We start from the raw sequence: 15146 nt of genomic DNA on the forward strand, positions 1-15146 counted from the left end.
TCTATAACTGGAGGACCTTGCTTCAGTTTTTGACCAAGGCTTCTTCAGAAGAAAAGGTCTAAGGGGGAAGGCAGATAAACTAATGCAGGAATTCCTGGCTCAGTAGCACCAGCTTTGCCAGAAGAAAAGCCAGATAACTTTGTGGTGGAACAGTGCAGTTTTAATTAAGGTTTAGTGAGGGTGTTGACAAAAAAGGCTTTTCTGCTATTTGAAGCAATCAGGTCCACTCACAACATGTATTTTCTGAAGTATTTTTAGAGATACCCTCTGTGGCAGGGGGGCTTTTGCAGGTGTTGGGGAGCATGCTGATGTCAGAGGGGAAAATACGCAAATCTTCCCTTGTTTGCATGGCAGAACTTTAACAAAAGCTGTCCCTGGCAGCCCCATTAAAGGGCATGGAGGGCTCTGATCCCTCTCTCACGCTAAAGCTGTCTTTGTAGCAGGGCTCCCTGGAGGGGCTCTAAGGGCTCTCCCTCAGCATGTCAGCCAGCAGGGTCCCATTCTCTGAGCAACTGCAGGCCTGCTGCAAACAGTGGCAAGGGACAAATCTGCAGCTCTTGAGAGCAAACCTAACTACTTGTACTTGCCATGGGAAAAGGAATGAGGGAGGGTCCAGTAAACCTGCTCCAATTTCAGAATGGAACACCAGGAGGAAATTCATTTATTCACTTATATCCAGTGCAAGAGGAGATTGTCCCTCTATTCTCTCACCAAGACGAAATGTTGCCCCTACTCTGCCTCATTTTCTGTAATCACCAATAGTTCTGTTTCCTCCAGAGTCACCTACCTAAGTCATTGCTAGATCAGGATAATAATTTGGAACTTCGCAGAAAACAGCATTTTGGCTCTAGTAAAAAGCAACTGCAGTTATTTCTTCATAGAGCAGGTGATGTTGTTCACGTGCTGCTTATCTGGGCTTTTTGTCTCTTCTCTCTTAACAGCAAAAGAGGACAATTTCCATGCCCGTCCAGACTAGTCTGGTGGGATTCACTGGGATAAGACCACATTAGAAACTTGACTAAAGCATCATTTCCCTTAGGAAAGGACAGATATATTAAACTGTAACACTCAAGCTCTGGGCTGTTGAAAGCTTTGCCAGTGTCTCGTGTCTTTTTAAGGGGCTGAAGCTTCCTGCCTTCTATGCAGTACTCGCAGTCATACACTCCTGAGAAATTAAGACCATTTTGATTTCCAAAAAATTCACCACTAACAATAAAATTCCTGTTCAGCATAAAAATGGTTCTGTTTCCCCAAAATTTTACAATGCCCTGGCTGTGTCATGTTTTGAGAGACCCCAGCCAGCTAAGGAAAGGCTCAAGATTTCAGTTACTGGCTTGGAGTATCTCTATTTTGAAATGTCCAGCCTGAGGTCCAGTAAGACTCATCCTTGTAAGCACCAAAGGACCACAGCTCAGGCTGAAGTCACAGAGAGTAGATGGTGGCAATCACTTTCAAAAATTCAGGTGTAGGCAGCTGAAATTGGCTTCTCAGAAACAGGTATTTCTAACACAACTTTTGAAAATACAGAATTCCCCATATGAGAAATCAAATGGTGAGCATGTGGGGCCGGAAGCCATTCCCACTCAACTCAACCACAGTTTCACAATGATAGGAATTTGTTTTTTAAGGCTGGAAGCTTGTCCAGGTTGGGTCAACATCAGTTTGCACCATCTGGGGATGTAATACTTGACTGTTACCCATTGCCTCTTTCCACTCTGACACAATTTTTTCCTGGGAGTGCAAGGGTCTTAACTACCTTGGGGTTTCTAACGGCTGGAGCTAACTGAACATTCCTTGTGGTACTGAGTTGTATGGGAATTTAGCAAAGGTCTCTTCTCAGGCAGCAGATTCCTTGTCTCAAGACATCTTCTGATTAAACCGTCAAGCTGTGGGACGTGCAGCTAAAGAGAGCAACAGAGTTTGAAGGAACACTTAAAGAAATATTTTTGACAATTCCCAGTGCAGCTGGGATGATGACACACGCTCTGGTCCTAACAATCTTGCCTGGCAGGCAAGGGCTGGGGCTTTATATGTAAATACAAATATATATTTACATATTTTCTACATCTGTTATGAATTTGTTTTCCCTTTGGTTCTATTTAAAGTATGTCTTGTCCTATTATCTCTGAGGCTGAAATTTGGAAGGGTTTCTTAATAAACTCTATGTACTACAGAGCCACAAGGAAAATTCTCCCTCCTCCACAGCTTTTCAGACAGTTCTTCTACAGTTATTCCTTCCTTGTATTTCTAAATGCCATCTGCCCAGCCTATGAAAGGAGCACAGTTTTCTAAGTGGATTCCTGCTGGGAAGGGTATAATCTCACCACCAACTTCCAGGGATTTATACTGGGTTAGTCTAACCCATTTGTCCTGCCAGCCCAGCTTTGTAATTGTCCCACAGCTTGGTGCCTCTTTCAGAGAGCTTCCTGCTGTCAGCTCAGAGTCCCATCCACAGTTTCTGCATCCTGGAAGAAAAGCTTCCTGCTGCAAAGGACCAGCACCAGAGCCACCACTGCAGAGATGGATCCCAGCAGCCTCCGAGGCTGAGCGATGCCACCACCAGCGTTAGAGCTGCGAAAGGACCTTGTGAGCAAAGTTCAACCCACCGTCCTGACAGGCTATTTATGCAGTCTATGGAGCAAAGCTAAACAGGACAGCAAGCAGGGTTTGGACTACGTGAGAGAGAGACACGCTTTATTTGTGTTAAGTAAATAGGATAAAGTGAAAGGGGAAAGGGCAAAAAAGAAAATGTCAAGGCGGGTGAACGCCAACATTCCCACATGGTCTCTGACAGCAAAGGCTTCAGTGCAGGGTGCTCACTGTGAGAAAGATCGGGCATGGATTTTCAGAGGTGCTCAGTGTTAAAAAAACCTGAGTTCACACTGGCAGTCGAGGTGCTTTGCTGAATGAAAAAGTAGGGTGATGTCCTGACCCAGAAGTGCTCTTATAGCCAGCACCCACAGCTGATTTCTTTATTTTGATAGCAGTCACCTACGTAATTCCTTCGTGGCCCTGGGCCTGGTGCAATACTCAGTGTGAACTCTAAGCCCAGCACTTGAGTTGGAAGGAGTCTTCTGGAGATTCATAAAATTGTCTTACAAAATGCTTTTTCAAGGAACAATTAAGCATCAGTGCAAATAAATCTAATTTCCTTAAAAGTTCAGGGCTCTGTATGGTCAGATGAAGTGCAAAACAAAGGGTTTTCTGCACTGATGAAATTCCAGGAAATACAGGGCGGGGAGTAAGGAATAGAGAGAGATAGCCAGAAACAAAATGCTCAGATCATCTATCCAAAAAAGTTGCTTCTCCAGCCAAATTACTCAGTCTTTTATGAGAACGATGTCTTGGTTTGGCAAGGAGGAGAAGACAGCTCCACCAGATAATAAAAAAAAGCTCCAGTTGAATTCTGAAACCCTGGAATCAGTCACCCTGGGACAGGTACTAGAGACCTTGGGCTGATGCTAGCAAACATCAGAATTTCTACTGGCTCAACAAAAGCATTCCTGCAGATTCATCTCCAGAAGCAGCTCATTAAAATGAGCTGTGAATCCCTGAGATGAATGTTGAATTAAACCAATAAGCTCCTTATATATACTGAATTTACATGAGTATCAGACGTCTCCCTTCATTAGGCTGGTTATGACTTACCCTGTAGCTATAACTGAGGCTCTGGTGTTGCAAAGTTTTACTGCACATGATTATGGAGTCAATAACAAATTTATCTGCAAACTCATTTGCCTGCAATAACTAAAAATGCTCCTGTTTTGCCTCCTTGCTCCTGTCTTGCTCAAACCATAAAAACTCAACAATTTCTGAGAACCACTGGAATGCCTATGCAGGAAACATAAAAGAAAACCAGGTCTGTCTACAGATTTACTGTGTGACTTCTGCTAAGACATATCACTCTTCACTTATCTTCTGTAATAAATAGGAAAATTAAGACTCTGAGCTCCCACCCCACCCCAGAGCTGTGCACTCTCAGAGCTGTACAAACATGTACATAATTACTCCTCAGAGCTTGCCACAAATGTGCAGCATGCCCAGCCATCCAGAACGTTCTAAAAGTCATTATTTTTAAAATGAAGCAAATAGTTTGCCCTCAGCTTCACTTTTTAACTAGTGTGTTTAAAAAAAAAGAAAAAAGAAAAAAGTTGTTTCATAATTGTTATTACAGAAGAGACTTGCAGTATAATTTCCACCACCAGCACAATTAGACCTTATTCACCTCAGGTGCAAGAACAGGCGTGCTGACTTTGAATATACACCTCATAATTCCTGACTCAATTAGCACACAGCAGATAATCATTCCTTCTGCAATGTATTTATGCCTGCTTACCCTTCTGCATCATTGGCTTCTTCCCTTTATTCCCAGTGGTTTCTACGTGGTCGTAATCTAGCACCTACAGCCATGGCTTCTTGTTTTAAAAAGCTCAAGAGAGAGAAAATGAATTAGAACTGTTACAGCCTTTTTCCCCCCCATAATATCCAAACCTTGCATCCTAATTCAAACTGCCTGTAATTTAAAAAAGCAGAATATACACCACAGGTATCTTGGTTGGCTGCATCAAGGGTGAAGCTTAATGGTGTCTTGCTCAGAGCCAATACGAAGACATTGCCAACCACTTCCTTTATTGTAACAAGTCCCCAGCACACCCAGCTGCCCTTATGATGCCCACCTGTTTTCCAAGAAAAACAATCTAAAGCCTTCTGGTGATCAGGGGGATTCCAAAAAAATGAAAACTGACTCCCCTTTTTCCCCTCTCACCAGCTGATTACTCTGTTCAAAGCCATCTGACTGAAGTCAACTCACACTCGACAGCAGTGAATGGCCATCAGTCTTTTTTGATCAAATTACTGCTCAAACCCCGTAAATTTTACCAACAAGAGCATTGTCAATAAACTGTCCCTTTTCCAGATGGGGAGGAGAAAGGACCATGACCATCTGTCTCTGAGCTACAAATAAGCTGTGCTGTGTCTGCTCAGCCAGCTCTGTCTCACCTGCAGCACACTGGGCACACAAACCTCATTTATCTTCAACAGAAAACCCCCAGTCAGCTGTTCTCCACCAAACTTTTCTAGAGCTGAAAGCTCTGCGTGCTTTGCAGTGCCAAATGCTTCACAGCAAGGGAGTCTCTGTGGCCACCCACATCATATTCAAATGCAGAAATGAGCCAAGAAGGTTTGCATAAACAACTTGGTACAAAGTGCTGAGATGCCGCCGTATTTCTGCATGACAAGTTCATTACCACTTGGCATTGGCTCATGCTGATGTACAGTGAAAAAGAAAAGGGGGAGAGAGAGACTCTTCACAGTTACATTAATTTCACTTTATTTAATAAAAAACAGTGTCAGATTAAAAATACAAACACTTTGGGTGATTATCCAGCGTTTTTCCCTGTGTGCCTCGTAGAGCTCAAACCAACCAAGGATTGGGAGAAAAAAACAAAAAAACCCAAAAAATAACACCAAAACAATTTTGGCCGGAGCTGTAAAATAATGTTGCACCAATTAAATTACACCAAATATATTATTATAACTTTGAAATGGCTTTCAGACCAATAAATTAAAAAAAAGACAAATTCAAATAAAAAAGTTGACTTTGTATTACAAAAAAAATTAAATAAGAATCACAACACTAATAGTAACAATGTGCAGTCAAGTTTTTTTTTTTCTTCTCTTCTAGGAATGATAACATGCCAGTAAACATGTAACATGCCAGTAACATGCCAGTAAATCCCTACATAACGTTTCCAGTTTGGCAGCAAGCAGTCACTCACTCATTCACATTTGTACACAAGGAAGCAGGCCTGGGCAAAAGCCTCAGAGATAGGAGCCTTCAGGGTGCTCCTGACTTCCCTGCCACAGCCGGCTGAGTTCCCTTCCCTTCATCCTGAAACCTCTATAAATCCACTCAAGGTTTAGTGCCAGATGTGCAGGGAAGGTGTGATGCTCCAGCCTCAACGGGACAGCACTGACTCACACCAGTTGAGGATGCAGCTCTTACACCCCAAGGCATGAGTTGAAAGCCGTGGCTGCAAGGCACATCCACCCTTGTTTCAGAAAGGCCATGGAGACTAAGCTGAGTTGTTTTAAAATGCACCACAGCAAACCTGTTAATTCAACACACTGCAAAATGGGGTGCTGGTTTGGGATGGGGTAAAAGAGCACATGCAGGGCTTGTGAGAGAAGATGAGACGTCTGAGTATCATACAGAGAGGTACACATCTGTAGAGAAGTGACCTGCAGTTGCCCTTCCTGAGCAAATGACAGTGAGCCAGATTTCACTTGACCGCCTGAGAGCACGTCTCTCAGAGATTTCATGGTATTGATGCCATTTATTTCAGAGCCAAATTCGGTCCAGTGTAAGTAAATAAGTAACAAGTAAAGGTTCTCCACAGAGGCAGATTAACTGATTTAGGAAACTCAAGCTGGTTCATCTTTATGCTAGGCAGCCCACTTGATTTTTAGGAGGAACTGGCAGATTTAAGTACCATGATACACTGAATAAGAGAAATCTGCAAGTGAAATAGCTCCCTGTCCCAGATGCCAACGATATATGTACTTATCCCCGATTCCCAAGGAATCCCCAGAGGAACTCTATTTAGTTTCTGCACCATCTCTAGGATTTGGGACACAGTGGGTCAAACTCTGCTTTCAGTTCCAGTTACAGGGCAGGAGTGAGACCAGAACTTGCCCCCATGCCCCTCTGCTCTGGGTATGAGTGTCAACACAAGTTTTGCAGCTGTGGATCATTTGACATCATCGGCTGAAACCTGTGATTTAATCGCACCAGTGCACCTCCAAGAAAGCCAGGGGCTATGTGCTCATGGAAATGAGACTGAAATGGGCCTGAAGATTCCAGTTTGCCCAGGCCTGTCAAACACACAGTGCCTTTCTGACATAGACTTACATTCAGGTAATCCAGTAGACCCATGTGGTACCTTTATGGGAGTTGAAGCCTTCAGTCTGGATAGCTGGACATGTCTGAGAACACAAACACATATCCTTTTTTTTTTCAAACTGGTAACATTGCACACTCAATACCAGCTACACTAGATAGAGGCAGGCCCACAATTTATGCAAACTCCGTTATTAAATCTACCATTATCATTTCATCACTCAATTCTTTCTGCTCCATTATCACCAACCTAGGAACATTTTCATCTGGAGAAAGGCATCTTCCCACTAACTTTCTGACCTCTACCCATTTCCTACATTCTACAACCTTTTCCTTACCTAACATTCTGGTTGCAAACTACTGTCACCCCAAATACTACAAGCTAGCAGCAAGGTGGCACCGTTTGCTGACAGTGACCGAACTCTAGATTAGAGAGTCAGCTAACCCTTGAGACCCATCTTTGTCTGGGCATTCATCTGGCTGGCCATTTTGCAAGAGTCACAGATTGAACATATGGGTTGAAATGCCTTAAAAGGTCATTTAGCTGCTGATAACACCCATTCCTTCCAGTTCCCATTATCATTTCTGTGGCTCTGTTTTTGCTGGTAGGAGCAGGAGTTGGAAACAATTTTAGAACTTTCTGCTCAGTGAAGAGCAATGGCTCTGGACACTGTGGGAGGGTCCAGATATGAATGCCTGCTCCATCGCTTGTCCACAAACACCTCATGAGGTTTTTCTGGGGCAAGTCTCTCAAATTATCTTAGAACATGTTCAGAACCTCTCAGGTCATCCTGGTGGAAGGGACCATGGTGACCACCTAGCCTGGCATCCTGCATAACGCAAGCCAAAGATTCCCACTGTACCCAGACAAATAACTTCAGAGGGAAATAAAGCCTCTTGTCTAAAAGGCATCCAAATTTAACTTGAAGAATTCAGTTCATCTCTTGATAAAGCTTATCTCATATTAACTACAAACCTCTCAAAACATGTGTCCCTCACTTCCAGTTTTAATTCTGTCTAGCTTTGACTTTGAGCCATCAAATCTTGATGCTTTTGTCTGCTAGCTCCTGATGTGCTTTCATCACAGATACAAACACCAAAGGTTTTTCTCTGGTCAGGTAGGTAATATTCTGAGGACACAAAATTAGAGAAGTGTGAGATGACTTTGGGGCAACTTTACTCAGAGTTCAGCTAAGTAGGTACAGTCAGCTCCTCTGAATCAAAACCTACCATTGTCAGCAAATCAGTGACCTGGCTTACTCCATCATAAAGGTACACAGAATAACTCCCTTCCCTCCCTTTTCCATCTTCCCTCTGCTAGTTGAGCTTGTTGCAGATCTCTAGGGCTTTCTTGTAGACCTGAGTCACATCATCCATGTCTGTGAGAAGAGAAAAACTGCTGTCCCCCAGACGGTTGCGGTAACGCTTTAGATACTGTGGCCGTGGGCGGTTCTGAAGTCCTTCGAAGTCTTGGATCTGGAGGAAATTTTCAGCAGAGACACAGCTCCGTATTCTCTGCCTGTTTGGCCTGTTCTCTTGCAAATCCAGCAAATCAAATGAGTCACTGGACAAAATACTGTCGTCACTAATCACGCTGGAAGGGCGACTGTAACTTCGAGGTAATACGTCCCCAGGCAGGACCATTTCTTCCATGGCCTCCAGCGTTGGTGTATCAGGGCTAATCAAAGGAGGTTCAGTGCTGTTGGTAGAATACTTGCTGTTATGTTTCAAGATGCCCTTACGCCTGCAGGAATGGCTGTAAGACCCATTTCTGGATGGCTCTGTGACCCCTGGAGAAGTGTCACTGTTTACTGTCTCATCATTATTGTCCAACAGTTCAGAAGATTCGCTTCTTTCTGGAGAGGAGTAATAGCCAGACTCCCTCTGCTGAGTCTTCTTTAAGATTCCTTTTTTTGGCATTAGTGAAGACTGCTTAGTGCCATATTTGCCAGCTACCTCTCCCTCTACAACACTTTTAATGGCCGCACCAGTCCTACACAACTCTTGCTCCAGCTTAAAAGCAGAGGGTAACACTGGGCTGACAACTCCTTCAATGAAACCTGCACTGTGAGAGCGATGTTCGCTGTTGCTCCTTTTCTTCAGGATGCCTTTGGGTCTCTTGGAGGTCGGTTTGGTTGCATTTTCAGCTCCTCCTTCCTGGATGGACTGTGCAATATCATTTTCCTTTTTTGATTTTTTCAGAGACCTCTGTCTCTCTAGTGTGACTTCAGGACCTTTGGGCTTAGAAAGGCACTTGATTTTGGTATCAGTCTCTGGTTGGAGGCCAGTAGAACGGTGATGCCAATCAATGAACCTTGCCAGCAGTGGCGACTCAGAGTCCCTCATGGCATCACAGTCACACACACTGCTCTTGTAGCCCCAGTTAACCCACCAGTGGTTGGCAATGTCTTCAATGGTTGCTCGTCGTTCAGGGTTCACCATCAGCATCCACCTGATAAGACCACGAGCATCTATAGATGAAGAATGGCATATAACATTTTTAGAACATAGCATTCTTAAGTCTGTCAGTTTCAATTGGAAGTGTGAAGCCAATCAAACAAGCAAAAATAATGCTCCATCCAACAGGAGAAGTGAAAGGGAACAAGGCTTTGACTACCAGTCAATGAGGGAAAATGCCTCTGAGCACTACTTTTTATCAGAAGAATATGATTCACTCTGGAAAATGTACACTGGGCTATCCAATAAATTAATGTTTGTACTGTATTAGACAGTGAATAGTTCCATATTACTGAAGGAAGTCACCAATCTATTGACTCAAATGACAAAACTTAGAAGAAAATAAAATGGAGTTGGGATATTTTAAATGATCTACACATTATCGCTTCTGTATTTACTTTTTCCATAAACAACGCAGTCTTCTGTGTATTGTGAAGGTTTATTTTCATACAGAGAGCGAGAAGGCAGGAAGCTGAAAAGGATGGCAAACAACTGATACAAGATAAATATTCATTCAAATATAATATATGCATAGATATTTAAGGCTGGAAGGAGTCATAATCAGTGAGCCAGACTTAGCTGATACTTTTCAGTCAGGTGACAGCTTAATGTGCTATCCTAGAAGCCGACGTGAACACAGTGGCGTTAATTCAGATTTTGGCCTGCCTTCTTTAATCAGAGACTGTGTTGCTCTGACCGTTCTCCTTCTCTCTGCTTGTGATAGACCACAGTGTAGTGAGTGGACTGATCTGTACATGTATGTTGTATCAGTTTACAGCTTGTCTGAACAATTCCACTTGCAATAGCTAACAGACCTTCCACTGTCTGAACAATTCCACTTGCAATAGCTAACAGACCTTCCACTGTACTTAAAAGAGACCATTACAGCTTCCCCAAGGCAACAAAATCTATCTGCTACCAACCTTTAATTTCAAATGGGCTTTTGGAAAGTGCTGTACCCAGATGGCAATTTATAGCACATGAACTCAGTAGGAGAATCAGATTTTTTTTTTTGGTGTACATCATTCTAATACGACACTGTAAGATGTTGGAAGGGGCCAAACAAAATGCTCCATTCTGAACTGCTGTCAGCTCAGTACATGACTCTCCCTCCTCTTTCATACCTGAGGTCTGTGTTGGCTCACGATATTCTCCACTGCTGATCTGCCTGATGAGATTTTTGTGATCGAAGCCATCAAAGGGCATCGTTCCATAAACCAGAGTGTAAAGCAATACACCGAGGGCCCAGCTGTCAACCTGAAATACAGACACAACACATGTGAAGCCCAGGAAAGCTGATCCCTGCCCTTCTCCCTTCCATCAGCACCACAAGAGCAGCATCATGTCCAGCTGCACCTACTGCTGGGCAAACTGGTGTCTAACATGTCACTAACCACCCACAGGCAATGTAAACAAAAGCAAGTGAAGGCAGATTAAGAACTTCAAATACGGGACAGACCCAAGTGAACTCACATGTACAGTAACATTTGCATTAGGACTAGCCCTCAAGAACATTATCATCAAAAGCATCCCCATACCACCACAGAAAAACTGACCCTTCTTACCTCTGGGCCTCTGTAAGGCCGTCCATTAACTATTTCAGGGGAAGCATACAGTGGGCTTCCACAGAAGGTCTGCAGAAACTTGTCTTTATGATAGAGGTTGGAGAGTCCAAAATCAGCAATCTGCAAATAGAATTGTACAAGGCATTTGTAATATTAATGATTTCTTAAAGTAACAGAATATCCTTTATCAGGAAAGACTTAGCTATATTTGTCTCTGCCGTAGGGCGAGGAATTCGATGTGGATTTTACTTTTCTCTCTCAAGATCCCTCAGAGAAGAAGGCTTCCCAGGTTAAATCCTCCTGATTAGGAACAAGGATGCTTTGGTTCCATTCACAGACAGACCACCAACTGACTGCAAACCATCAGTTGGTAATTTTATCCTGGATGAATTTCATATGCTGGCAAAGATAATCTCATACTGGGAAGCCCGCTGTCCACTGACTGCTCTTAATTTTGTATAGTCATTAACACCAGAGGGAAGCAAGCAGAAAGTACCACCCTTCTTATCACACACATGCAAGCCAAAAGCCAAGACCTTTACATTCAACAGGAGGAGGCAGGCAGGAGTGCTGCAGGAAGCTAAGCATTACTGAAGAAAGAGATTTTTGAAATCATCTGGAATGTAGCTACGCTTGAACTAGGGGCAAAGTGAGGCAGTCGCCCTCTCCTCCAGACTCAGGGACATGGGGCTGAGGAATCTGAGCTGTTAAGCCCATGAGATGTCTATCACGAGATAATAAACACAAGTCTGGTTCCTAATTAGAAACAATGGGCCCAAATCTGGCTTTCCCAACACAAACAAAACTTCCCTTGGGACTGTTGGGAATTTTGCCCATGTAGGAATTGCAGGATCAGGTCCAAATATTTTGTTTACTTCAATTCTCTGTTCTTGTTCTTACAAAACAAAGGCTGAGGATAGCAACACCAAATACTCCCACAATCTCTGCATTTTTTGGTTCTCTAGCACAAGGCAACACATCTCATTTTTATCTTGCTTCTGCTTCCCAGAGATACTTGTATTACTGCCCACAATCAACATAATGCCTACATAAAAGACATAAAGCACAAGCATAAAAAAGGTATTATAGCTATTAAAGACAGGAGTTTTCTCAGGGTTTTCTTCACCTTATTCATGTCTTTTCTACCAGAAAGAAATGAAATCCCAGGAATTTTCACAAGAGAAAATTCAAGAAAACACAAAGTGAGTGGGAAAGAAAAGGATTTGCCAGCACCATCATTCACTCTTGGCTTTTTGAAGTGTATATCATCAATGCCTGTAATACCTGTTGAATTGCAATGTTTAGTGAACTCTTGGGAGAGGTAAAGTCTTTGTCTCTACAATCTCAACTTCTACAGCTACACTGAAAAATGACACAGTTGAGACCAAAACAGGAACATAGATACACTCTATAAACAGATATAAATAGATATATATAGTTGTTAGATACTTTCACATTAGAAATATAAACTTTTTTAATATATCATTTTTATACACTTTTTAAAGTCATAAGTCAGAGATGAGATTTCATGCTTCGCCCTTCCCTATTTTGATGCTTTGCTTGTGCAGGTGTTTCACTGACAATCTGAACTCATCCCGCTCAAAGAGCAGCTGATTTCTGCTCATTAATTTTAATTCATCTCACTTCATCCATTCATAGATTGAATTCACTCGGTCCCTCAGACAGTGTATTATCAACCCACAGCAGAAAAGTCAACCCTTAAATAAATGCGGTTTGTAAAATCTTCATTGTATGGCTGGAATGTCATTGAAAACAGCTGGTGTACAATTGCAGTCTGCAAACATATTCTCATGGCTCAGATTGCACTTAATTGCCTTAAATTCCACTTTCTTATCAAGTCACCCTGCCTGGCTTGCAGGAAGTTGGTTTTAAGCCTTATGAAGTGTGCCCTGTCAATCAGGGGAAGAATGGGATCATTTCGGTGTTATAAATTCGTGCTGGTCATTGATTTTTATTTTAGTTCAGGATGCAGCTAAGACAAGAACAAACACTGCACAGTGTGATTCCTTATGAAAATACATTCCCTTACCACCATGGAATGTATAAAATGCATGTGGATGTGCATGAATATATATATAGGGATACACATACCATTGTTCACTCTAAGAAACTCTCAGACTTGGGCATTCATGTTTTCATTTTGACCATTCAGGAAAAGAGTATTTATGTTACAGTCCACTCCCATGCTCACAGACTGATGTTTATCAGCTTTTCCCATTAAAACTGTCATGCCCCCCGAAACAAGATTAATAGAAGCCAGAATTACTTCATGTTCTTGGCACTTAAATGGAACTAAGGCATCAAGTCAAAAAAACTTCCTAAATTGGGAGGAGCAGAAAAGTAGACTTTTATTCTCCTTGCTTCAGGAGTGTATGTTCATACCTACTGTTAGCTCTGATAACAGTAAATATAATATAGCTATTATTGTTGAAGCGTGGAATATAAACTCCACAAAGTTCACACTCATAGAAATTGTCAGTTTTATCCAACTTAAGAATCTGTCTCTCTGCACTGCAGCTAGAGAAATAATTAGGTCTCTTAAAGCAAATGAAGTGTATGTGCAGTTGGTGAGCCTTCCAGTGAAGTGAAGCCCAACTCCACACACTTACTCTGTATATACGAAACCCTCGTGGGTTTTCAGTGGTTAGGCTGATTGGTGACCCCTTACCAGCCCAAGAGAACGTGCAGTGAGCAGGATTATGTTACTGTTACACTTGCATTGTTCTACTCTTCTATCACTTCGGGGTTGATCATACGGTTTACATCAACCTCTGCCAGACATCTCTTCTAGCCCAGGAACCATTTCTCATCCCTACTGTGAACAAGGAGGCCCCTCCATCGTGCCAGGCTGTGTGACACAGGTGTCCCTGGGGGGTAGCTTGTGGCATGGGGCAGGAACACAGTATTTGGATAGTTCAGCAAGAGGCATTAATTTCCTGGCCACCACACAAGGCTGCAGTTGCTCCCCATGTCCCTGCATGCAGTTTTGAAGATTTAGGCACTGGGGAGAACTGCAGTGCTTGAGGACATGTGGTCCTCATCAGACCAAACTGCAGGAGCTATGGGCAGATGGAGGCAGCTACTTATTTGCCCCGCTGCTGTTTCTTCCAGTAAATTCACGCCTACAATGAACCAAACACTAGCATGCTCGGTCCTTGCAAAACGGATGAAGAGAAGCAGGCACCACCAAAAGGCTTTTTTGAAGACCACCAAAGGCAAATGCCTAAAGCCATTGTGAATCTCTTCCCACAAAGGGCTTCCTAACTCCCCAACTCAGGGCAGCTTTTTCAATGCTTTGGAGCTGCCTTAGCCTTCCTGCCTGTCTGACCCTGCCCACCTCCAGCTGTGCATGGTAGATATGTGTGCATGTTGGATCTCACAAGTGTTTAAAGCTCATTTGATTCATTTATGTTTGCTGCATTTAGTGGTTTTCGGTAAAAGTCTGCAGGAAATAGTACTGCATACAACAAGTCCATGAAAAACCTAAAAATACACCACAGATTGGATCACTTTCTTCCCCTCATTGCCCACCACCTCTGGCATGTGGATATGCAGAACTCTTCAAAATGTGTAATTTTGTGTTGCTTCCAGACACTGGTGTTTCCTTGTTGCTGTATTCTAACACGACTCTGCTTCCAGAGACTTTTACTCACCATCACAGCTCTTAAAAACAACAAAAAGCCCTTCTTATGTCTTCATACACTCCTCCATGACCTTCACTTAATTATCTAAAGCTTAAGAAAGGTTTCCAAGTTACTGTAGTAGCAAGTAAAATGGCCTGGGGCCCTTTTAGGTCAGATAATAATTTCTAATGGATTACTTGTCCTTTTTATTTCCTGTTTTAAAAGTATTGCTTAAGCTGCTATGCAGGGATCTATTTTTACAACATTATTTTTTCTTCACATTATTATGACATGTTATTGTAAATCATAATGCATAGATCACTGGCTTCATCAGAAATATGTATTTAATTGCACATTGCACCCAAGAACAAAGAGATTCCTTTAATTTTCTCATTCTTAAAATCAAACCGCCAATTTTGTGTTTGTAATCCACTGAATTAAATATGAATACTGGGAAAGTACAGATAAGACTATCAATCCATTTCTAGAAAATGCCTTCCCCTGGATATGTGAAGCCATCAGTCAATACCAAACCCCAAACTGCATTTTTTTTCTGCCTGAATTAACCACATGTAAATACTC

At 42.5% G+C, this 15146-nt stretch overlaps 1 protein-coding gene across 1 annotated transcript in view; it reads right to left on the minus strand.

Moving 5' to 3' along the window:
- Positions 1 to 5305: 5305 nt before the first annotated feature.
- Positions 5306 to 15146, minus strand: part of NUAK1 (NUAK family kinase 1) — a 47158-nt gene continuing 37317 nt past the window's right edge. The window contains exons 5-7 of the mRNA XM_042050671.1: positions 10921 to 11040; positions 10480 to 10612; positions 5306 to 9369 (exon numbers count right to left, since the gene is read on the minus strand). Coding sequence (XP_041906605.1) covers positions 8216 to 9369; positions 10480 to 10612; positions 10921 to 11040 — 1407 coding nt within the window. The 3' untranslated portion in view covers positions 5306 to 8215. The remainder of the gene's footprint in view (positions 9370 to 10479; positions 10613 to 10920; positions 11041 to 15146) is intronic.

Source organism: Corvus kubaryi, unplaced genomic scaffold, assembly GCF_017639235.1.
Source record: "Corvus kubaryi isolate FWS band 111438036 unplaced genomic scaffold, C.kubaryi_AGA036_p1.0 74, whole genome shotgun sequence".
Lineage (NCBI taxonomy): Eukaryota > Metazoa > Chordata > Aves > Passeriformes > Corvidae > Corvus > Corvus kubaryi.